This window comes from Anabas testudineus, chromosome 15 (genome assembly GCF_900324465.2).
Source record: "Anabas testudineus chromosome 15, fAnaTes1.2, whole genome shotgun sequence".
NCBI classification, from domain to species: Eukaryota; Metazoa; Chordata; class Actinopteri; order Anabantiformes; family Anabantidae; genus Anabas; species Anabas testudineus.
In genome coordinates this window covers 7681818-7708339 of record NC_046624.1, presented here as the reverse complement: position 1 = coordinate 7708339, position 26522 = coordinate 7681818, and the positions used below count along the sequence as shown (strand labels likewise).

The window sequence follows — 26522 nt, the reverse complement described above, 5'->3', positions numbered from 1 at the left end:
GCGGTGGGTAGTGAACACGGAACTGCTGCTTGTGCACCGCTCCATCTCTGCAGACACAAGAAGTGAAGACGTACTCTGAAACCCTAAAGACAGTGCCATTTCGGAGTGACTGGCGTTTGTATATTGTCACTAATGTGAGTAACCGTGTCGCTTACTAGCTGCTCTATGATTAACAGTGTGTACATGACGTAAAAGCAGCTCTGTTAGCTAACAGTAGACGTTTCTCTTAACGTTACCTGTTAGCCTGCTAGCTAGCGTTAGCTGTCCTACGATACAATGATCCGACTGACTCGGTTGTTAATCATGTCATTTATCCACAACAAGTGACAACAAACTTAGGTGTGACATAGAAAACACGTAGGTTATTTTTATTAGCAGACAGCTAACATATTATTACTGTATGCTGTCTCAACGAGATTAACATAAGGCTAAAAACAAAACACTGAGGTCCGTGTGCATCTAATCAACAACTCGGTGGTTTTACTACTTACACTTACATTTACTTACATTTTTCACGTTTCCAGCGTGAATGTTAGCTACAATGTTCAGATGTGAATCATTTTCTTCATATAAGCTTGTGGTAATCACATCCCTCTCTGTTATGTTGATTGATCAGAGGAAATATAACATTGAGAAACTACAAAGTTTAGCATCCTAGTTAGAGTAATTAGCCCTACTTACTATTATTTGGGAAACATGCATATAACTAGTCTCAACCAAGTGTATAATACCTTATTTTTAGTGTCCCAGTCTATAGGAGTGACACTGCCCAGTTTCTCTCCCTTCTGATTTTTATTAGGATGGGATCAGTCATGTACCAAATAATGTTCACACACATAATAAGTGTTACTGTCGGGTGGTGGAAGATGTTGATGAGTAAGAGTGATATTGAAATGATTTCCCAGTTTACCTTGTCACCAGATTTAAAGGTCTGAATTTGACTCTTTATTGTGCTGTGGGGGCCATCTACATTGAATGGTTAGATAAGAAAAAATAATGTCCTAAGGCACCTGGCTTACTGTTAAACTGTGCAACATGAGATCTAAATATCTCCTTGATATATATTTTCGTAGGGCAGCATTGCATTTAAAGTAAAATACCTCATGCCTGACTTTTGTTGTAGGAGTTATCATATGGGCAGTTTCCCAGTTCAGAGATCAACACACTGCTTATTAAGAAACCCCTTACAGCAATTACATGCACTTGTATCAGCAAGGTCTGCTTCAATATTCTGTTCCTGAATAGTACAAATGACAGATTTATAGCTGTAGTGTGACTCACTGCCTAGCTTAGTTCACATTTAAAGTGTCCCTTTTCTAGCCAAAAATGTTAGACAGGTTGATGAGAAAAAAGAGAGTATTGCTATTTCTCATTTGTCTGCACAAACTTCAATGCCCTTGCTGGGGATTATACAGTTCATGGGACTTACCTTGAAAATGTTCATTTAATTAAATTCATCAGACATATTTCAAAGGCCCAGAGGAACATTAATTATACAAGCCTGAATGGACAGTCCTCAGCTGGCACCTCAGAGTCAAAGAGATCACAACAAACAAACTCTGTTATGGAGTCTAATTAAGGCTGGCATTTAGGCTGCCATATGTGGTATATTTATGTCCTGTATTTTGTGGCACAGTGATGAAAAAGTCTTTCCAGGCAAACGAATAACCAAAAAAAACAGACTTCAATCAAATCTTATATAGACATAAATAAATTCTCTTAATTCAACATTTGAAAAAAATATTCTGAAAACACTGCCTCAGTTCTTTATTTTAATTTGTACAGATACAAGACATTGTTCGTGTTGTTTGGTGTTTAATTATGCAGATGTCTGTACTAATATCATTCAGGATGTCCTGAGGTGTTACACAAGATTTTGCCTCCAGTCTCCAGTTCCATGCAGCGTCCTTTCTGTTCCCCTCTGTCCCCATGGCCATGGCTGGCTAAAGACTCCAATTAGCATATGCCATATCTGCTTTTTTTTTTCTTTCTGCTGACTCAGTTTGACAATTGGTGTTTGCATTTTTAATAGGATATTGACAGATGGCAGCTTCAGACCTCAGTGGGGTGAACTTCTCTGTCCTGTAGTTTGAAAAGTGCACACAGTAGAATTACAGATACACACCAGTAGCCTCTTGCTTAATCATCTTTCTGTGACACTGATGAATTAACAACAATCTAGTTGAAAATGATGTTCTGGAGCTTAGCTTCACTGGTGGCAATTAGTTTTATCCTTGCTTTCTGTTTATTAATTGAAGTGTGAGGGTTCCAGGACATTTATATATTGACTGTCGAAGGTACAGTTTTGCCTGCAGTGCTGGGTGAAGACAGCTCTAGAGTGAGCTGCTATTGTTCTAAGCTTTACCTCCTGAGATGAATGTTAATTAGTTTTTTGGTTAAATTCTCCAAATCCTTACCTAAGACTTCCACAGCTTATGACTGGAGAAAGAATGCCCTGATATGTAATTTTAAGGAGTTTTGTGCCCTTGTTTGTCAGAAGTAGCAATTAGTATTAGACACAGATCCCATATGTTGGACAAAATTGTATCAATGAATCAATTGAAGAGCATTTGTTGTATCTGTACATTGTCAGATTTTTCATTGCACTTTACTCTTTTTTTTTCTTTCTCAGCAGGATGTTCCGCTTGCGGGCATTGTCCGCAGTATCAGTGGGGCTAGTGCAGTTGTCCCGGTACTACCACAGTGGGACAGTCCGAGGGTCTGGCCAGAAGAGGCTCATGATGGCAGCCCTGGCTGGGGCGACTGGTATGACTGCTAGTGCTGGGCTTCTCTGGAAAAGGTAGGACACAGCCCATTACTATGTATGTAAGTGAACCTTTCCTGCATGTTTTGGTTATGAAATGTGATCTGATCTTCACCTGAGTCACAATTGCACACAAAGACAATATTTCTAACATGATATAACACAAACAAACATGAGCTTTCATATCACTATTGAACAAATCCATTAAACCTACAAAGTGATGGTAGTAAAGGTGAGTGAAACTTTTTTTTTATCATCTGGTTGAGCCACCTTTGGCAGCAATAACCCCAAGCCAGTGCTTTCTCTAGCAGTGGATGAGGCTTATACGACATCCAAGAGGAGCTTTGGACCATTTAACATTATGCTATATTTCTGTCTGGTTTGAACAGTTGCCTCAAGGTCATTTGACAGCATCTCATTTACGTTCAGGTCAAAGGCTCAGACTTGTCCACTCCAAAAGCAGATTTCCTTTGTCTCAGATTTTATTCTGTAGTTACTTTGATGTTTAGGGTCATTGTCCTGCGGCATCACCCACTTTCTGAGCTTTAGCTGGTTGACCATGATGCTTCAACTCAAGGGTTAATTGAATGCTGATGAATGCTGGAACATATTCTTTTATAAACACAAATATTCTAAATGTATTGTTTGAATACTGTTTGAAAACAGTATCTTTGCCTGAATTTATACAATACAGTATTTTCATTTTGGATGTGTCTTTTGGGCTCCTTCTTTGTTTTCTAGTCTTGTAAAGGATATTCCCCTGAAATTGGACACAGAAAATGTTTTCAGTGCAGTATTTCACAGCAGGTTAACTTTTGAGGACATGCCAAGTTTGATTCCTCCCTTTGCATATGTGCATTTCTGTTGCCATTCCAAGCCATCACATTAAGGGTGTCACAATGGTTTTATAGTTATCCAGTACTAAAAAGGCTGGTGTTTAGTTAAAGCAAAGCAGTTGAGGGGGTTTTCATGTGAAAGCTGTGGGGACAGAGTGACTGCGCTGCAGCAGGCAGAATGATGGATGGTGCCTCAGGGCATTTAAGACTGATGGGACGAGACTGTTCCAGGCCTTCACCCCAGGCTTCATTCTCCTAGTGTCTCATTAAACTGAATTATTCAGCCTGCCCCGACAGAACCAGCTATTTATTATTATTATTCCAATTTTCAATTTAGTCAGGAAAAATGGTCAAGTGGGAGTTTGCCATCACCAACATCTCTGCATTGCTCAGACAAGCAAAACACTGTGCAGCATATAATCTTTCTCATTCTCTCTCACTGTTTTAATTCTATTTGTGCATGTTTATCAAGGAAACATAACCAAATACATATTTTAATTCGGTCCCAGAGCAAAACACAAAGAGAAATTGCTAAACTTACCTTTCTTGATAGATAAAATATGTGTCTGCTATTAATTTGTTTTTGTTTTGTGTGAAAACCAGAGCGCATGCAGCCGCAGGGCCTTCTGTTAAACACTCTGAGCAACCAGGTGAACAGGAAGCGGATTTTGCGAAGGACGCAGACTCAGACGCAGAGTCAGAGAAATCGGTGGAGGCTAGCAGTGGAGATGAAGAAGCAAAGGATGAAGGTGGTGAGGGGAAAAAAAAGAAGCCACGCTCTGGATTTCGTGACCGCAAGGTAATCAATAAACAATAAACATGCACGCATTCATTCAGTCTCATATAATTCACTATGAGAATGGTGTTTTGAACTCCCTCCCAATCAATAACCAATATGCAAACAACAGTATATTTTGACAGAATGCTTTATGGAAATAGCTCATCAGCATGCATTTTGGTTGTCATAAACAACAGAAATGTACTACTCGTAAAAATTCATTGTCGTTAATTAGGCAGTAGAAGACAAAGGACAAACAGGAGAAAAACAACGGGTCTTTGATGCCAAAATAAACAGAGTTTGTAGCTCTGCATAATATTGTTGGAGGATCAGGGAGAAGGAAAGAAGAGTTCTGAACTTCACCCAACTGTTTTAATGAATCACAGCAAGACGTGATTCACTAGTGTGTTGGTGACAATAGATGACCGGTCACTCACCATGTCAGATGAAGAGTCTAGGATCATAAAACACTGTCTGTTTGGAAATGTTCATGCATATGTATATCAGCACTTCAGACAAATACTACCCTTGAAATTGTTATTTTATAGTGTATGGTGGCAAGAATGTAAATATAAAACATGGTTTGTCTTAGAGCTTATATTTTGAGTTTTGATCCTTCCTTGTGTTTTTTGTTTTTTCCAATGTGACAGATAGTGAGTAATAATTTAAATTTTGTAGCAGAAGGTAATTTTCATTCTGTTTGTTTTGAAATCTAGTGCTTTAACCTCCTTTCTGATTGAGTGAGTGATTCACCACTCTTGTCTCAAATATTTATAAAAAAAATGAATAAGTGACGTGACTTGAATTTCGACACCTTAGTTGTATGTATGCTGTTTTTGTGATAGAGAAAGGAAGCTTAGATAGCTTCTAGGATAAATTGCTAAAAGCTCAAAAGAACAACGTTGAGTGTGATGCTGACATCAGTAGCCTGAAAATCTGACAAATGAGCTAGAGAGACATGACACGTATCATGAACTTTCAATAAGCCATGCTGACTGGCATTTCCATGTGATGGTCCTATAACATCTCCTTCATACACTGATGGTTGCCTCACTGGTGGGGATTTTCTCAAAGAGCATTAAGGTCTGCTAAAGAGGAAGAACCAATATTGAGCATTAATGTACAACACCTAATCATAGCCACAGACTTGAGAAGAGAATCTAGTTTGATCAAAGTCTGTGTATTTCTGGCTCTCTGCCTCACTCTCACTCTGTCATCAAACTATAAAGGATAGCTGCCTCAAAGAAATTGAGGCTGTAATGTGTTTTACTTTCTGTACAATGTGTTTGTGTAGTGTACACAGTCCTTCTAAAATAACTGCTTGTGAAGATTACAGCTAAGTACAGCTAACAGAGACCACTCAGTCAGTTTCACAGTTATGCTGCATCTGTTGAAGCACTAATGTGTCTATGATAATTGTTTTGTTTTTCCAAAAATGTTGGACTGTAAGTTATTGATTCTGTTCTATTAGACATATGTGTCATTGCCACAGCTTTGTTTAGCTTTTGCAGTCTCACTTCATATTGACCTGTCAGTCAGACTGATCCTGAAAACACTTTATTTCCTGTCTTCATTATGTGGTGGTTGAGTCAGGAGGTTAAATACCTCCCCATCACGACTGAGAGCTTGTTTTCCTGCTGCTACCTGCTTTTTATTCAGGTCACTCCTTCACACCCTCTGCTTCAGAGAATATTTACCTTGCTATACACAGGATTGAAATATTCTTTTCTTTCTTTCTTTGATCCTGTTGATGTTTAGATACTGAAAATTAGAGAGGTGCCTAATGTGTGAAATTTTGTGTCATTAATTGTGCCTTCTTTCTGGGTGGGAGGTGATGGAGTATGAGAATCGGATAAGAGCTTACTCAACTCCAGACAAGATTTTCCGCTACTTTGCCACGCTAAAGGTCATCGGTGAGCATGGAGATGCTGAAGTTTACATGACGCCCCAGGACTTCATACGCTCCATCACACCTAATGAGAAGCAGCCTGAGAGTAAGTTTACTCCCATTCCTTCTACCACCTGATTAGTTTTCAGCTATGATTTGTTCCATCTTATACCTATGGCCATAGTTCTGTTCTTTCAATTCCTGTCTGTCAATGTTGACAAAAAAACAAACAAAAATGCTAAAATCATGGACTGCTGTGTGACATACAGCAAACAAAATGCCAATTTCCAGCACTGCTAAAACTCATAACCATTACCCAACAAGCCCTGACCCATTCTATGACCCTGACTGTGTTCACAAGTATGAAGGTAGGTGGGGTGGGGGAGGGGGTGACAAATCAGTTCGATCAAGCTGAGTTAAGGGAATCGCAGCACAGCAGTTGGTGTTTCAATTAACGGGTTTCCAACCAGAGCAGATCTCAGGCGTCACACATGGTGCCAGTGAGAGATATTTGATCTTCAGCCATGAGAAGCATGATTAGCAAGGTAGCCCACTAGCAACTAACATAAGCATGTTTCAACACCACTCTGGTGTCTTATGCCCAGTTATTCAACACTAACATTCAGTTAGAGTTGAAAATTGTATTGTATGTTAGAATATTCATCATTTACATGGTTGAATGCTCAGTATGTGAAAATTATTACATCCACAGTTAAGCAGGCAAAGCTGGGACTGAACTGGGTCTGTCACATCTTTGTTTCATTTTCAGCTCACCTCAGCATTTCCATTTGTTAACCACCTTGTCCTAGCATTGCTTTCCCTTCTTAGATCCAGTACTTCTCTTCCCTACTTCATATCAGTTAAAAAAGGAATGATAATGTCTCAGTTAATTATGGCAGACCGAACAGTTTTTTTTATTTAAGCTTTATTTATTCATGTACTTTTATTAGGGTTGAGATGCATTTTGTAATAGACCTGAGAAAGACAAATATTATATATATTAATATATAAGAATATAAAATAACTAAAATAACAGCTAAAGACCTGTAACAGCCAAACATAATAGGTGAAATGGTGAAAATCTCAAAGTGGTATAAAAATTTGTAGTTGTTCCAATGTAAAAGGTGCATTAAACCTCAAACCAGGATGGATATCATGACATGATTACTCCTTTTCATGCGTAGGGAAGTCCATAATAAACATCATGGGAAACTAATTAGAGCCAAAAAAAAATTGATAGACCAGTTGTGTTCCTTCAAATTTCTTCAAACTGACTTTTTCAGGTGTGTTTGAAATAGTTTCAATATAGGACAAGTTTTCTTAGCCTTGGTCTAATAATGCAGGTTTAAGGTCAAAGATCCAGCCTCTGGATTGATCAAACCACTGTGTAGTAAAACGAATCACATTTCATATCACCTTTGCAAGGAGCAGAATTGTATTCAGACTTGCCTATAAAGACATGACACAGAAACACAGAGACTTGCAGGAAACAGTGAAACCGTCTTATTTTTTCATATATATGTACATTCATACATACATATGTAAATGTGGGCTTCCTTGAAATGATTATTCATTGACTATAATAATTTCCCACAAATCAAAACCTTTTGAAATAATAATCACATTTGTGTTGCTGATCTTGGTTCATAAAATAAACCCTGAGAGAACTTTATTATAAATAATGAGCGGAAAGGTTAAAGCTAAATGCTGATGATTGTTTATTTTAAAGAATTGGCAAAATGGAAATGTGTTATTAATGACTATTATTAATCTTTTACACATGTCAGTGATTACCAGAGGTTCAGTAATGACATCAAGTGAATCCATTTGCTCTGCTTCAAGTGTAGGCATAAATCTTGATGTCCTTCTGTGTAACTAGTTTGCCTCTCATCTCATTTGTTATGCTTGTCTCCTAATGTCTTTGTTTCTTTTCTCTCTCTTTATCTTTTTCAGATCTAGGCTTGGATCAGTTCATTGTGAAGCGCTTTGATGGGAAAGTAAGTAGTGGGTGTCTTGGTTGTAAAGAGGATAGAAGGTCAACTTAGCTGTCAGGAGGTCATCAGTAGTTTTGGGTTTCTGTAGATACAGATAGATGTTTTGTAGATTTACTGTGTATTTCTAAAACTTAGTGTGTATTGCATTAAAAAGGTATTTTATATTAGAGCTTATTTCCCACAGCAGAACTTTCAAGTCTATTCGAGGGGTTTATTCCCCAGAATGACTAATGTTAATACAAGCTTATAACTTCTGAAATATGTCCAAAATACAAAATAAAAGGAAAAAGAAAACATACACACACATAGTTACCCATGGTGGTGTCTGGACATGCAGATAGTAGTCGTTTTATTAGCAGAGAGGGATATCTGCCTCCAACATGCCATAGTGGTGTTTGTGCACCTTAAAGCACTGAAAATTTGAATGTGAAAGAGCTCGACAGTAACTTCTGTTCCCAGAAACAATATTCTAGTCAATTCAATCCTCTCAGTTTTCAGTGGTTTAAAAACGGTATGAACATATGTAGTAGAATATCTATAAGTAGAAAGTAGTTCAATTAGTAAAATGTTGATTACACTTTGTCAACAAAGACATAGACATTAATGAAAAATTCAAACAATACAGTCATTTAAACAGATTTTAGAAAGTAAGCTGACTCTTCTGGGTTAATTTTGTTGTTTGCTGGTGTCAAATTATTCAGTTTGTTATTCCAACTTAGAAAAGTCTGACTCTTTATCAAAATAGCTAAACATTGTAAAGCGGTACCTGTCCAGAGTCAGTAGGCTCAGTTCCTCTACTTCCTGTAGGGGAACCTTGGACAGGCTAGACACCTCCATGGCAACAGATATGAAAAGAAACTAATCTCCCATTAATGTGAATCACCAAAATCTTTATTTTTATAATTGCTTTACTTCACTGATTTGTCAGTTTCTTTGTCACAACTTCTTTCTTTACTTCCTTTTCTGCTTTTTCTGCATTTCTGTTTTGCCAAGACTTATGTTTGTCAAAGAATCCACATACCTTTGACTGACTGATATTTTAAAAGTGTATTAACTAAGAGTCTGAGCAATACGTAACCTAAAAAGTACAGTAAAGAAATTCTATGCTAGTCTAAAAACTAATTTTTGGACTTATTCTTATATGCTTATAAAAATGTTGGTCCTATCTTTCATTCTCAAAATCTCAGCACACATGGCTTTCTCTGATGCTGTATTTAGGTCTGGCTTTCCCCTGAGTCTTTCTTGCCATGGTCAGTGGCCTGAGTGCAGAGAGACACGTGCCTGTTCCTCATTGGCTTGATGAGCACCTTGAGTTAGCTGGAGGAGGAATAAGCAAATACTCTTTCCTGTTAAAAAGCCATGGAATATTTTTCATTTGAATTTAAAAAACTGTCCTGAATTGCACTTAGAAGCAACCACCATTGCAAATATAGTGGTACAACAACTAAAATGTGTCAATCATAAAGTTAGTAAAGGGTTTAGTTAAGTTCAAAGGGGCTGTTTCATTTTGGGCAGAGAGTAGTACTCTATAGTTTAAGTGTCACATAAGAGCTCTTTTAAAAGACCTCTCTTTTTTACTTCTCATGGTTTAATTTAAAATGTTTGAAAACTCGCACTACAACCCCATCCTTTGTTGCTGAGACCAATTTGTTCCAGGTTTAGTATGTATGTAACAAAAATATGCCCTATATGCTATATGATTTTAACAACTGTCCATACTGACTTGCCCTGTTTGTTTATTTATTTTTTTTCTGTCTAGTGGCACTATTTTGAAGCCTTGAAATAAGATTGCATGTGTTTGCAGAACCAGTTGTTTTACTGCAATTTCTTTCCATCTCTGTGATTTTTTTTTTCTCCTATTCAAATAATGTGGGCACGCTTCCAGCTGCCGTAATCTTATGTTGTGTGACCTGGCATTGCCATTGTTAACAGTTGATTAATCTCTCGTGCTCTTATCAACCATGCTCTCTCATTCATATAACAAGTAATCCCTCCATTTTTCTCTTTTCCCTTCCTCGTGAATAACCATCAACCTCAACTCCCCATCTCCCAAAATCCCCACTTTTTCTCTGTCTCCTCCCTCTAATCATTCCATCTACTGATTCCCTTTCTCCATCCACAAAATCCCCGTCCCTCCTCGTCTTGTCCTCCTCTTCTGTTACTCTCCTTCCTCATCTACTCACCGTTCTGCCCCTCCTTCTCTGCAGGACTTCTGGCAGGTATGGGGTGTGTGCCGAGCAGCATGTGTGCACTTGAATGGAAAAACTGCACTTTGTAGTCACTACCTACTCCCTCCCTCTCCTTTATACTTTTTGTCTTCTTCCTCTTATGTCTCACTATTTTTTCCTTTCTTTGTATTACTCACACTGTCACACTCCTCTGTAGTAATATGGAGGGCATAGTTATTCACTGTTTGTCCAGGGGAGCAGCTAGTAAGTAGTTTCTCTGTATTTGCCACATCTCAGCTTCAGCAAGTGTGAAACCAGCCTTAGTTACTTTAACAACCATCATGGATAGGACAGTAGCCAAACACATTTATGTCACAAAGTGTAGAAAAACATGTCTGAATGCCTCTGTCAGTCAAGATGAAGTGGACTGATCAAAGCACAGGAAAGGCCAGGTCATGGCCTGTTCATATTACAACACGTCTCAAACTGAAGTAGCCATTGTGTGTGCACCCATTTTGTTGGAGACCCCCCCCCCCCCCAGTGGTCTTTGTATAGCCTGTTGGAGACATCTGCATGTCTTGAATTCCCTACTAAAATATTTAAGTGAAGCCCTTATGGTTTGACTCTACAAGGATTATTAAACATTGCAGCAATGCTACATAATTCACAAAGTAATCGGTGCCACAAAGTTTACATAGGTTCATAGCAAATTTGAAGAAGAATGTAATCTTGCAAAGCTGAGATGCAAAGGTTAGCAAAAATTAGTCATACATATTTAACTTATATTGGTAAACACCAAATCGTAGCAGTGCTGTTCCCCTGCACTCCCTTTCTCCACATCCTTTCATATCTTCTGAGAAATAATAGCTCTAGCTTTCCTCATGCTTTTGCACTCTAGCCTATTTCCCAGCATGCACTGCTCTATTGCCTGTGTCTGACAGAGAAAGCTGGTGGTGGTGCCCCCTCTCTGCGCATGGTGGTATCATTTTGGTGTCATTGGACCCAATAAATGGCTCTGTTAGCTAACATTGAGGCTGTATTTATGTGCTTGAAAGCCTTCACAAATCCATTATAGATTGTTCAAATGTCAGTGCTGCATGATTTCTGTAGAGCATGGTTTAGAGTCACTGAAGGCAGGACTTGTTCTGTACATTTAAAATGTACCAAACTGTTGCTACATGCTGTGGCCTTCTCTGTATGCAAAGCCACATCATCTGCTGTGTGACCTACTAGGACTCAGAGCGAACACCTGTCACTCAGAGGGAGTCCAGAGAGATTTGCTCCAAAGAAAATGACATCTTTTCACACCAACTGTTGCCATCACTGTTTACTGTTTCTAATTTCACAGGAAGCTCCAAAGGACTGCTGTGTGGACTATCGCAACTACACTGCCTGTTCCAAAAAAAAGTCACACATAAAAGCCTTTAGCTTAGATTACTACACACATTCACAGTGGCATCATTTCGATAGGCATATGCAAAGTTACAACATTTATTCCTGTCCAGAGTTGCATTAATTTTAGCCAAGATCTTGTATTGATGATGGGAGAGTTGGACCACTGCGTCTCCAGTCTTCTAGCACATCCAAACGGTTCTCAATGGGGTTAGGGTCTGGACTCTGTGGTGTCCAATCCATGTGTGAAAATGATGTGTCATGCACCCTGAACCACTCTTTCACAATTTGAGCCTGATGAATCCTGGCATTGTCATCTTGCCCATGCCATCAGGAAAGAAAGATCTTCTGATGGAATAACCTGGTCATTCAGTATATTCAGCTGACCTCATTCTTTAGACAAATAACGTTGCTAAACTCAGACCTTACCAACTGCAGCAACCCCAGATCATAGCAATGCCCCCACGGGCTTGTCCGATAGACACTAGGCATGATGGGTGCATCACTTGACCCATCACTCTGGAACAGGGTAAACTCTTCACTGAGTAGACTCAGTTAGGGTTAAATAACTTGTTACCAACTGAGACATAATCATTCATGCGATAATTATCCAATGGGAGACTCTTCCCTATTTGATTAGTCAAATCCAGGTGGTGACTTTTTTTTTTGACGAGCAGTGTATGTTTTGTTTTTTTTTTACTGTCTAAAATCTCTCACTCACTCGCACACACACACACACACACACACACACACACATATACTGCAAATCTTTCTCTGTCTGTCTTTCCTCTCTTAACCTAGAAGAGGTTGGGTTGCCTGTACACCATGTTAGATAATTTCATTGCCCCTCTGCTCATATGAGACAGCTGCCATTCCTCAGTGACTGAAATTTGTTTATTGAGCGTTTCACACCAGGGTCCATTATTCTGCATGTGCTTCCAGAATAATTATGAGTTATTAACTGTACACCTGCTCTGCAGTTTACCCCTGAGACTAGAGGTAGAGAGCTAATACATGAATGTTCTTTCCACCCACACACCTGCCTGCCTACCTACAGAATGTGGTGTAAACTGGAGAAAATATTCACCACTCTTATGGTCAAGGATGCACTTTGGTTATGTGGCTATGTTTCTTATGATGAGTACTTTCTATAGAATTATATAGCGTAGCCTCTTAGATGAAGCCTGAGTTGTAAAGACTGCAGTACAGGGCTAGTGCTTTTAGCCGCCATTCAGAAATGTCAGTCTCATTCCCCAGTTGATGTTCCCCTTAAGCAGGTCATTCACAATAACCTTTCTCCTGAAACTTTCATTGTACCTGCTAAAGTGATACTAAAGCCAGAGGTGCCACGTCACACAAAGCAACACAAATTACACAAAGGTACTGACATCCCCCATTCCCCCTCTCTTTTTCACTTTGCGCTGTATGTCTGGCACACTGCACTTTTTTTTTTATCAGCATATCCCCACAGGTGCAACTCTTCTGTACATCAAGCTCTATCTATAGGACTCACCTGTACAAGAGCTAAGAGTTCACTCAGGGATGGGCATCTCTCAAGCAGATACATACTTTGCACTCATTCATGCATAGACAAAGAGAGCAGGAGCAGATTTCCTCTCTTTGCAGACTGAGCTTTTCATCTTCAGTGGCAGGTCTCAGCCTGGACCAGTAAATTTATCTTTTTGTTGTGCTGCTCACAGTAGACTGTGCAATAGACAGACTCATATAACGGTATCTTAGAAATGTACTTGTGTTTTGTGTGATAATGAATCATTTAAAGCTTAAACACAAACTATGTGGTTCATATTTCATTCCTTCATTATCTGCTTCCCTGTCTTCTGTTACTGGGCTGTCTACAGCTGCAGTGTTGGCCAGGGTCACGTATCTAATCAATAAAAAAGCACTGCAGCCGGTACAGTGGTTTTAGAGAGGACCAAGTCTAAGCTGCCATCAGCTTCGAAGCCAAGTGCCTGGCCACACAGTTCCAGGGCTGGTTGAGCATTGCAAATAACAAAAGTGAGGCTCTCAGAAAATGGATGGGTGGCTTATTATATAATTTTGGTATCCCAGTGTCCATGATAAAAGACTGCAGCATAATTATGTTTCATCACAATCACAGTCACTTTAACAGCTGCCTGTTTTCTCATACTATGACAGATTGATGCAGGGCATTAGAAATGTGTCTTTGATCTGCACAGCTGTGATATAATGGATCTTATCAAAGCAACCATGTGGTTGATCACATAATTGTAAATTTGTTTGGAAGTACAAAAAGCTAACAAACTGAGCAGATAAAGAGAGCTTTAGCCATTTGTAGATGATCTAGTCAATATAAGCTAAGGATATAAAAAGTGTTCTTTTAGATTTAACATTAAAATCTCAGAATACTAAACTTATTATGCAGTCCAAGTTTTATATTATTACTTTTGAAGTGGTATTCTAAGTAATCACTAATATGAAATGAGCAAGAGGAGAATCATACCCTTTGCATGCCTCTGTCTGTACTTGACTTATACGGGTCTCATTTGTTGGATTTATTGGCCACGGAGCTATTGGGCTGCTCTATAGCCTGGTGCACCGGGGAGATTAGTCCTGTCCAAACCCTCATTGCAGTTTGTGTGTAATATGACAGCTATACATTTGAGTGCCCTACTGTCAGACAGACACTCTGTCAGCACTAGGTTTCTGTCTCAGCTCACAGGCATTAAGATATACAGTATATATGAACACATGAAAGGGTTCAAGACAGAGGTTTAAAAAAAAAAATCCCACACACAGAGTGCTATAGAGTGGACGCTGATCAAGGCATTAGCTGTTAATTAACTTAAGTACTGGAGCAACTAGAGTTATAGTAATTTGAAGATCAATGCTTATCAGTCAGATATCATCTTCTCTGTAGTTGGAATCTTTTTAGTGATTGCAAGAGCATCTTTTATGGATATAATTTTCTCTGAGCCAAAGAATCAAAACAGATGAAAGACAAAAGATAAGGCACAGCTTAAGTTTGTCATGTGCAATGCAATGTTATAGGTATCTCTTGTAGTAAAACAATATTATTTTTATATATATTTATATAAAATATGTATATTGTACTGCTGAATGGTTTGTTGCTGGATCACCCATAATCAGAATTTGAGTGTGGACGATGATGACAATGATCCAGAGAACAAGAGATGATCTTACAGCAGAGCTGTGTCATACTGTACCTCTGTCTGGTTATGAGTGTCTGTTGTATTACATGTTTGAGAGATGTGCAGTATGAACACACAGTATGTATGTGTTGGAGAGACCGTGTAAAAGCTTTATTGTCAGAAGTGATATACAGTGTGAGTTTTAAAAGAGACAATCATGTTCTCTTCTGACTGGGACACAGGCTGCATCAGAGTCGACTAAAAGCTCTGTGTTTAATGCTTAATGGGCCTTTGAACATTGTGAGAACTCTCCTTTTATGAGCTGACTACGCTGTTTGGTTCCACTTTTTGGCAGTTACAGTGTTTTCCTGGAATTTCATTTTGGCTATTCTTTAGGACTGTTTTTGTCTTTGACTCATGATGAATAAAAAAGTGGGTTATCATGCCTAATGTACTCTGTGCCGCTGTTCTGATCTTGATAATGAGGCCCAGTGTGTTTAGTGTGTATGGTGTACGTAGTTCCATAGCTGCCTGTGTGAGCATGGGTGCACGGTTGTCCACTGAAATACACACTTGTGTAGTTGTGTAGTGTGTGTCTTTTGTGGACTGGCATTAGGAGTCTGGATCACCTCGGGCCCCACAGAGCTTTCTCTGTGTGTCATTGTTCCAGTACCAACCTCTTTTACTTTCATTTTCCTCACTTTTACTTCTTGCTCTTTTTCCTCTCTATATTTTCATATATGTCCTTTTAGTATTCTCACACACCTTTAAACATGCAAACACTTAAAAAGCCTTTAACTCTTATGTCATCAGCAATTGTAATTCTGCCTTTTTGTCTGTCTCCTTTCTCAAGCCTTAGTCCAAAAAATAGCTTTTTAATTTTTGTCACTCACTTTCCCCTCTCCCTTCCATGCATTTCTCCCATTATACTTTAAGTGAAGGAACTATATCCATATTTATTATAAATGTGACAGCAAAAAAAACAGCATTTTATATTTTTGTATCACAGATGAAGAGACAAGATAGACATGAAATGGAGAATGTGATACATTGTATTACCAGTTGTCTTTTGCTGCCATTATGCAGTCTGTGTCTCACAAGGAGGGAGTTGCTTCAACAGGAAATAATCTAAATTTTATACTTTTTGGAGGGATGCCACTAAAAATTTGTATTCAGATGTGTTTTCCCCAGTTAATCTGTCCCTTTGAAGCAAGACTATGGAACGGCATTCATTTGTTATGTGCCCTCAGCAGTCATTTGCAGTGACATTCTTTTGAAAGTTGGAAAATCGAGACAGACAATAGGTAGAAATGATAATGAATGTTATTAAAGCCTTATTAGTGCAGCTGCACTATTTTGAATTTTGGGAAAATCACTGTCTTTCAAAGTTTTGGCTGATATTGTTGATGTGTGCAAATTTTAATTGGAGACTGCAGAGACCGGAAGACATAATTGAATTCATAATTTCAGTACCCCCCAGTTATCTTGTTTTAAACAAGATGTTTTGTTTGTGTGTGTGCATATGTATGATCTCATGTGTGCAACAAAATGAATGCACGTGTGTGTCTTTGTCGTTCAAGGCCCTGCTAAAGACAGCAGAGGCCAAGCTGTTCTCTAACAGTTGTTTCTCCTCCTTCCTCTTCCTCTGAAACGGATCTCTAGCAGACGGAGGTAACTCCTCACGGGCTGAGTGTGGCCCAGTCTCCGCTCCTTAGGCATGCTCTGTCTGTCTGTCCACTCTGTTTAGTGGAGAGCCCTACTAGTGGGACAATGTCTTTTAAGTCTCTATCACTAAGTGTGTAGTGTGCATGTGATTAAGTCACACTTTCATGCAATGCTGTGAATATACACATGCTAACAGGAAAACGTTGGTGCTTTTAAAAGAAAAAAGTAAGGTTGTTTTTAACAATTAATACATTTGGATGGTGTTACAGATATGGTTAATGTGTAGTTTGTGTGTTTGTACTACAGTTTTTCTTGGTGTTTCCCCTCTTTTTGTCAATTTCACACTGTGAGTACAGCCTCTGGTGGGTAATGTGTTTTGTACTAATCACAAACTAATTGTTCATCACTACCATGCTCACCTACTTGTATGGCTTCATGTGTATGCAGCACTTGCATGACTGTTATTGTGATAAACGGTCTATAAAGTCATACCAACTTCATCCTTCTGCAGTGGGACTCTATTTGTGAGTCTGTAAGTACAGTATGTGTGTATGTTTCTGTGTTTGAGCCTAGCCAGTTTCTGATCTACTGTATGCTCTCAGATACACACACACACACAATTGCTTACACACTCACAAAGCCACACCTGGGGCAGCTGTAGAGGTCACAAAGCTTGTGCTAAACCACATGAAATGTTTTTAATGTAACCTTTTCATTTTTGTTTTCTTCCTGGTCTAAATGAGCAGAAGATCGCCCAGGAGAGGGAGAAGTTTGCAGATGAGGACAGCATATTTTACACACTGGGAGAATGTGGCCTTATCTCCTTCTCTGACTACATCTTCCTCACTACTGTGCTGTCCAGTAAGAACATTGTTAAACTGTATTTACTGCTCACTGCGCTTATATTTCTTGTCCTTTAACAATAAAATCTCAGGATACTAAAGTTTTTATTCAGACTAAGTTTTAAAATCCCAAAACCAACTGTTTTACATTGTGTTCTGGGATCTTTACTTTCTTGGTGTTTCAGTTAAGACGGAAAGTGAAAAGGAGAGAAATTTTGCACTATTACCACATTAGCCAGGACATGCTACTTATTGAGTCTGATCTCTGGTCCTGAGTTAATAATGTGTATCTGCCAAGTTATCTGTTTGTTTTAGCTGGGTCTGTCATTCATGGTTTATATAGGGCCTACATTTTACATTTCAGAATATGTCAGAGTTCATGGTTATGAAAATGAAGCACTTCCTCCTCCAAGGCTTGTAAACTCTTATCCCCAGCTTAGCTTGGCCATTTATTATAATCCGTTCATATGGAGAAAGTCTCTGGGGAAGTTCTCAAGGACAACACATTTTTAAGTAGACAGGGCAGGATGCCTTATGGTTGGTTTCAATCCATTTAACACGGCCACAAAAATAGTACAGAGGAGGACATGGCCTAGCAGACTCATAGTGATACATACAGTATTTACTGCTTTCATGCAGTCTGAAATCTTTGTTAGATAAGACAAGATTAATATTTAATATTCCCTTAATAGAGATGAATTGTTGAAGCAATAAATTATTTTAGTAGGTATATAATAGTACTGTATATATAATGTATTGTTTTATTTAGTGTAAAGTAAATATTACTTTTGTTTTGAATACTATTTTGATTTTATCAGTAGTGAGCTAGATAAGTTAATAAAGAAAAGACAGAATAATTACCCAGGATATAAAAGGGCATTAATGAACCAGAAACCTTTAATATAATGGTATAAATATATGCATTATTTTTCTTCAATCATTAGACTGTATGTGCTTTTTTCTGATTCTGGTCTGGTGACCATTAAAATAAAGTTGTTGTTGTAAAAGGTGTGCAGAACGTATTTAGAAACAGTGCAGCAGGTAGATTAAAGATATCTGAAGTTCCCCATGTTGCACCATTTGGGGGTGAGATGAAGACTGAATATGCTGCACATTTGATATGTAATAACAGAGTCAGTATTGAGCTCTTCAGCTTTTGTCTTGATTGATCTAGTGTGGTGTGTTGTTTTCATATTTTGTTGTATTGATTTGTGAATATGTCTGTATGTATGTTTGTGTCCAGCTCCTCAAAGGAACTTTGAAATTGCTTTCAAGATGTTTGATCTTAACGGTGATGGAGAAGTGGACCTGGAGGAGTTTGAACAGGTAAGGCTATGATCAGCAGCACGTCTCGTAAACCGCTGCCACTTTAAAAAACTGAATATTAAAAGAGAGCCCTACTTGTTTAAGCTATGCTTTTCTATCAGTATTAGCTCCTTATTGCTATACAGTCACCAGTAATGCACAAAGACAGGCAATAAAGATATATCCTGGAATTGTTGAAGTCTACCACTGGATGTAGTGGGGTTTTTTATATGTAGTAGTGCAGATACAGTATTATTCTAATAGAGGTCTCTAAGGTTACACTTCATTTTCTAAGTGAATACATTTAACTACTTTGAAATGCGAAGCAATCAAGTAAATTGCTAAATCAGGCTAATCTTACACAAATCTCACAGGCTTTTTTATTGTCTGATTAAATAGATGCAGAAAGATGGTACAGAAAGTTAATAGTCTAACTCTTTATTCTAGTTAACATGTCACCCTCTATTTCCACAGGTCCAGAGTATCATTCGTTCCCAGACCAGTATGGGCATGCGACACCGCGACCGCTCCACAACTGGAAACACCTTGAAGACAGCAGGATGCAGCTCTGCTCTCACCACCTACTTCTTCGGAGAAGACCTGAAGGGGAAACTCACCATTGGCAGTTTTCTTGAGTTTCAGAGGAAACTGCAGCATGATGTGCTCAAACTAGAGGTAATGAAAGAAGAATGTAACTAATCAGAGGAAGACAGTGTTCAATTGGGGATAGTCATGTACTGGTTTACCGTCATATTGTGTAATAATAAGTCTCCTCTGTACCTATTATCGCTATTTATACACTTAAAAGTTATCCTTTTTCCAACTCAAAGGATGAGAAAGATTCATTATACAACAGAAGACAAACAGAGGATGGGAAATATGTTGTTTCCACCGCTGACGATGATCTAAAAGATATTCTTTTGAAACCTCAGAAATGGCCTTGTTTAAACTTTTTCTTCTTAAATTTGTTGTTGTGAGGTCCATGACTACAATGAAATAATGTAAAATAAGTGCAACAATAATTCATTTTGTTTAAAATATGCATAAGTGAGTGTGTTGAGTCTGTAGATTCTGTTTATTAGACAAGATTGAATTAGACAAGATTGAATATTAACGAAAACTGCAGATATTATTGCCTCCACTGCCTCTACAGTTACAGCAACTGATCACTGTTGTTGAGCATATGGTTATTCTTTTAATTAGCGTGAATCGTGCCTGGCTGAACTGTAATGGGCGCCATTATATCCAGTTCCAAGAATTAAGATTTGAATCAGTGCATCTGGCAGAAAGAAGCACTATCTGTCAGGTTTTAATTATACCAAAATGTCCCAAGAGTGAAATCAGACGCCACGAAGTTGACACTGTTCTAACATGGATATTCTTACTTTATGTGTATGCTCTTTTTCTTTAATTTCTTAGGTTGCGGCCTGTCGTGTGCCATATTTCACAAGCTGTAGCCATTTTTCTGGCAGTGTGAAACTCCTTTTCTCCATGTATTTTTATTACATGTCTCCCTTTTTGGAAATTCATGTAATATTCCTAGTTTGATGAATTTCCCACTAGAGCTGAAATTGCTCTGGTTTCACATGATAATCATATAGGTGTACTAGATGCAGAAATTATCTTCACTAAAGGCATATATCATGTTTAACAGCAATGCTCTAATATTCAAAAACTCATCAGAAAAGGCACAAACTTCACAGTTGCACGAATGGGCAGGCCACAGCATATCTTTACTCCAGGCTTATTCTGGTTTACTCATGAGCTTCCTCTCACAAATGTGACAAATTAACATTTTGAGAGGTCAAGCAGCCTCACTTACTTATACAGTAAATTGTCTGGATTGACCCGACACTGCCAAGGCTCACTTTTAAAACACACATGCAAATCTAATGTCACCACTGCCAGCTCTACACATTATTGAAAATGAAGCAGTTCTCCTCCTAGTCTTTGTAAGCAGTCAGTTTTCATCTGTCTCTCTCTTCCCTCCCTCCAGTTTGAGAGGAACGATCCTATGGATGGCAGAATCACAGAGAGGCAGTTTGGGGGTATGCTTCTGGCCTACAGTGGCGTCCAGTCTCGAAAACTCAAGCATATGCAAAAGGGCTTGAAGAAAATGTTTAAGGATGCACAGGTAGATAAATCAGTCTGTCCTTATTAAGACGTGCATGAAACTCTTAGATACTTTATTGATACTCTGGTTAATTATGGTGCTAGATATGTTTTAACTAATTGTCCTACATGCGAGAATATGTGACAGACTGTGTGTGCCTGAGGGGAAAAGGAGATGGTTCTGGGACATTGTGAGTGTGTGAGAGAGGCAGGATGAGAGGTAATACATCATTGGGTGAGGACAGCACATTCAGAGCCTGATGTTATCTGCCTTACTGAGACTCGGCCTTTCTTAAATTCTCTATCTTTCACTATCTCTGTTTGTGGTGACCAGATAAAAAGCAGCCAGTGCTCAGCAGGGAGACATAAGTTAGTCCTCTAACTCTCTATCTTTTCCATAAGCTTTTTCTCCTTTAGTGGCACTATAGCCTTGCACTCTGTTCCAGGCTTTTTGTTCCCATTTTTTATCAATCAGCAATTTCTTATTCCGTTTAGTGTAGCAAGGTGCACTGTGCAAGGTTTCTAATAAAAAAAGAGTTTTACTTTTCCTTTGCTCAGCCACTGTTTCACCAAAAAGCCACATTGCTTTAAGCACCATGGCTCCACTGGGACGGACTAACAGGGTAAAAATGTAAAAATGTTAAAAAAAAAAAAAAAGTAAAGAAATAGGTAACTTGAGTCCAACTACGGTATGTGCTTGTTCCTTTCCTATTTTCAGCACTTTACTTGAAATTTGGTTTCATGCTGGTTTTGCTTCACTGTAATGAGCCCCATCAGTCAGTTGACTGAAGTTACGCCCATGCATATTTTATTATATCCCCAGAGATGTTGCAGCACAATACTGCCCTTAAAAAAAAAAAAAAAGTTAAGCAAGCACAAGCATCACATAGTAGCTTGTTGGTGTACATTAAAACACCATAGATGTCAAACTGAGCTATGATGAGGCAAGTTTGATGGTTAAATGCTGCAATTAGCAGAGAAAAGAAAACAGAAAGCAGGGAAGCTGCCGTTCCTCCCAGGCATGAGGAAAAAGATGAGCTGAGTGCTGCCAGTTGTGTTTCTCTAAGGAATTAAATTGCAGTAAGCATTCCTCTCTCGCTTTCCCTCTTGCACTGTTTACTCCCTCTTCTTCCATCCTGCTGTCTGTTTCTCAGCATTGGCCTTACCTGTAACGTAAATGAGAAGCGTTATTTATTGCCTAAGACCAGCTGCTCACTTTTCTTAGCAAATGAGCTCATCAACCGTGTGACAGCTGTGTGACTACTTGTCTGTTGTTGTGTGAACATATGTGTCTTGGACCACCTGTTCCCCTGTAGTGTACTGTTCATCCGTGTGTGTTAACTGCTTGTGCCCACTTCCTTATATGATATGTGTGTTATATTGCTGAGCTGAGCTCTCCCAAAATGTCATTGTGGAACTTTTATCAATTTTGGACAGTATTTGGCTTATTAGTGGATTTTTCACAGGATTGCAGTAAAACTGCTGATTGATAAGTTCCTTTCAAACTCTGAATGGTCACCTTTTTCTTGTGCAGGGTATCACATTTGAGGAGGTGGAGAATTTCTTTACTTTCCTGAAGAACGTGAATGATGTGGATACAGCCCTGAGTTTCTACCACATGGCTGGAGCCTCCATAGATAAAGGTATACCCACATTCACCTTTATTCTCTGACATTCTTTTTTTCTCCTGATTACTCCCCTTTAGACAGTTGTCCCTTTTATTCTCTGTGTCTCAGAGCTGTTAACACTCCACCAAGCCAGATCAGCTTCACACATCTCTCTTTTTTTGGCTTCGCTCCTAATCCTAGCCCAGCTATTTCTCATCTAGTTGTTGATCCATTCATTCGTCTAGTGCCTCCTCCCGGCTTTCGGGGGAACACATGATTAAATGGAACAACCACGAACATTCACACACGTCTGTGAGCACTTCCTACTTTACAGAGCAGTCTACTGATACCAACTGACACACTTGGGGAGGGAGATAAAAAGGGTTGGGACTGGGTTGTCCCATCATTGCACGGTTGCTCCTCCTAATTATCAGGAGGACGTGTTTGAGTTGTGAAGTGGTGTGGTAACTACAGGATGGTGGGTAACTGAAGTTTAACCAGTATAATGATGTAATTGTTTTCTTTGTCAGAAATACACCGGCAGAGTGACTGATGTATGCACGTTTACAGTCCCAGTACCCAAAAATCTTGCATTGTTTTAATAAAAAAAACAGTCAACAGTTCTTTTGCCCTTTGTGCCCTGAACAGCTGTGTTCCAATTTCTTGCTGCACAGAGCAGCATTAGTCCCACACAACAGCAGGACACTGTAAAGTTGGCTACCTTCCTCAGAAGTTGGAGGTGTGCAGCCGGTCACTAAACACTCTTCATTTAACAGCTCATTGTTACTGGTCCTTTTTGTTTCATTTCTCCTTTGTATAAATCCAAGGTGTTAAAGTCTCTACCCAGATGCATTTTGGATAAACAGGCACTGTGTCCACCAGTCACTGTGAACAACTGCACTGCCTTTCCCATGGGAACAATTAAAAGCTATCCCTTGTTTTGTCAGTGGGATGCTCCAATTTTTGTATGTTCTGTTTGCATTGGCAGTAATTAATAAAAGTAAAGTGTAGAGACAAAAAGATGGAACAGTAAACAGAAGCTGGATTATATGCACGCGTTGTTTCTTTTAAAATGTGTGTGACGGCTATTTGAATCCAGTGTGATGATGGAGGACTCACAAATCAACTTCAGATGGAAAGTTGACTGTGGGTCAACCACTGTCTGTATTCTCTGTGAAGAATGTGTCTACAGTGATTAATCAAGAAGACTAATAACTGACTGTCAAATCAGTGTTTAAATTAGTCTTATTTCCTTTATCTTTCTCAACACATAAATTTTTACTGAGCTCATTCGTCTGTCAGATCCCTACAGTGAAAATCAATTGAATGTGTGAGCAGCACAAGCAATGAAGACTTGTAGCCTTTTTTAATATGATAAATGTTTGATGAGTCAATGTTTCCTTCGTTTGTTGCAGTGAGTCAGTCCTTCAGTTGGCCGCTATATGTTTTCTGTCAGTACTTCTATTCATTCTCATTCACTGATGAAGCAGCTGCTGCATTAAGGGAGAGCACAGTCTACCCTGAGGTGCTTGTTCCTAATGTATGGTTTCAGCTGCATGTCTGCACATTGACAAGCTGTGTGTGTGTGTGTGTCAGTGTGTTGTGGTGGTTATTAAGAGCATCAGGCTAATTTAGGCTCATGGAGAGCAGACAGACATGTGCCTGGTCAAATTATATCCATCCTCTTGTTGGTCAAGCATTGGAACCTACTTCCTACTTGTTTTTCTGTCTTTCCATTCACCATATTGTTTCTCTTTCCCCCCATTCTTTAATCTTTTTCACATTGCTCTCAAATCCGGTGATTTCACATACTTTTAAGATGATTTATCGTATGTGGGTTATCTGGAACGGCACCTTGTCTTTTTTTTTTTAAATAACTCAACTACAATTCTTTTCATACCAGCGTCCTTCTGTTTCCATTTACTTTTGGTCCTCCACTTGTATGCCTTTGAAGTCTTGTAATTCAATGAGCATAACTGTAATTGTAATTATAATCATAATTATTTGTCTTTTTCCTCTCTTCCTATATTCTGTATACATTCATCCTCTCTCCATCTTTTTCTCATTCCTCTCTGCCAGTCTCATTCTCTGCCCCGATGTTTTCAGCTCCTCCTCCTCTCCTGCTTATGTCTACTAGATCAGTCTCCCTGCCTCTAATCAATTCAAAGCAGTTTGGCTGACTGGCACACAATGTCCTCCACGTTTGCCATTTACGAGCTGGCTCAGGTGTCCACTCGCAACTGTACAAATGGTCAATCTCTCTATCTGTGCTTGTCTCTGTCTCTCAGTTACCATGAAGCAGGTGGCTCGCACGGTGGCTAAGGTGGAGCTGTCGGATCACGTCTGTGATGTGGTGTTTGCTTTGTTTGACTGTGATGGTAAGAAACTGGCAGGCCCTTTCTACTGTGTGCCTCCACTAACAAATATTTATTGAACTCAACTTCATGTGAAAATTGTCAATAATAGAGAAGTATTTTCCTCCTTTTACTTATTCCTCCTGTATTATCTCATCATCTCTCTCCCCTGTCTGTCACCCCTCTCTCCCTTTTCCTCACCCCTTGTGTCTTCTTCAGGAAATGGAGAGCTTAGTAATAAGGAGTTCATAGCCATCATGAAGCAGCGCCTAATGCGTGGGTTGGAGAAACCTAAGGACATGGGCTTCACTCGGCTGGTGCGTGCCATGTGGAAGTGTTCCCAGGAAACCGCCTGGGACTTTGCCACACCAAAGACACAATAGAGACAAGAGGCAACATGTAAACAGAGAGAAGAGAAAAGGGTGCGAACAAAGTAACAACACCAGTAGCATCAAAAACAATTCAACAGGTGTCAAGAAATTAAAGGGACAATTAATGCAATGAACTCATTAGGACTGCAGCTCTAAGGGGCATCGTCAATCATTAACGCATGTTGCTGTATTTCAGGCCATCAATACAGTGCCTGGAGCATGCTGACGCAGCTTATTGTGTCACTAAAGGTTTCCCCGGTGTGCCTGTCTAAGGCATCATGGATATTTGTATATTTTAAAATATACAAGAAAAGTTTGTATGTTTATTTTTGCCACATTCTGTAGAGGAATGCCGTGTCAGCAGGTCACTGTGACCCTCTGTTAAACGCTACAAACAGCACTTTTATATTTGTATTTAACATGTTTACTGCAAAAAGCAAGACAAAATGTGGAACCAATCTTATTTGACCTTCAAGTTGTATAAGTGCTACAATATCATTATGCCTGTTCTGTAGCGACAAGTGGGACAGAGAGCAGAAGTGTGTAATCTTGTTAGCACTTCTTCATTCAGGCTGCTAGCTCCAGCTGCTAGTTTACTCTTACTTTGTCCTGTAAAAGAACAACAATGCTTGTCTTAACTCACAGTGTGTACACTTATAATCATTGCCGCTCACTTAAATACTTTATATAAAACGGATGTATAAAAAAAAAGTTCTATTAAAGATGATTTAATAATGTAAGATTGAGGTGTAAAACAAATGTGATTTGTTAGTTGGATTGTTGTCCCGCCAATTATCTCTTTGACTGAAAAGCGCAGTGCGGGATTAGTAATAATCTATAAGACTCCAAGGACTCATTTGTCATTTGTAATGAAATGCAGTGTAACATTTTTTAGACCAAAATACACGGCTGATTGCATGCAGTGGCTTAGAGTGTGTGTGCCACTGCAAGAAAAGATGGTAATGTGTGTGTTGTGGGTGGGGGGGGTGGTGCCTATGTGTGGGCAAGAGCAGTCAGCAGTTTTGCCTAATTGAAATTGACGGGATGGACAGTCCTCGGTTTCTGCTGCCCATTAAAGGATTGTCCTGCAGCTCCTCAGCGCGTACACTGTACTGCACTGACCTGAAACAAGCTGGCTTGCTGTCTTGCTCACATTGCAACTGACAGACGGCAGTGGTACTGAGGAGTGATGGCAAGACAGGAGATTAGGTTGCAGGGCCTCTCATCAGTATTCCTCAGCCAAGTTCTTTTCAGAAATTAACTCTGCTATCACAGTCAAAAGGCACGTAAAATAACACCCTGTGCTCCTGCTGTT

The 26522-nt window shown here is 39.1% G+C and overlaps 1 protein-coding gene across 4 annotated transcripts; it reads left to right on the top strand.

Annotated features, from left to right (window-relative positions):
• micu1 (mitochondrial calcium uptake 1) lies at positions 1-25966 on the top strand. Of its 4 annotated transcripts, none has more exons than XM_026355660.1 (13): positions 1-134; positions 2636-2800; positions 4204-4399; positions 6210-6372; positions 8220-8263; positions 16617-16622; positions 17363-17477; positions 18702-18784; positions 19238-19438; positions 20760-20897; positions 22410-22518; positions 24771-24860; positions 25056-25966. In XM_026355660.1, coding segments are annotated over exons 1-13 (1476 nt in total). In that variant the 5' UTR covers positions 1-132; the 3' UTR covers positions 25220-25966. The 4 variants fall into 4 exon arrangements, with proteins under 4 accessions (XP_026211445.1, XP_026211443.1, XP_026211444.1 ...); XM_026355658.1 differs by having other exon boundaries at positions 16614-16622; XM_026355659.1 differs by having other exon boundaries at positions 2633-2800; positions 16614-16622.
• The last annotated feature ends 556 nt before the right edge of the window (positions 25967-26522 follow it).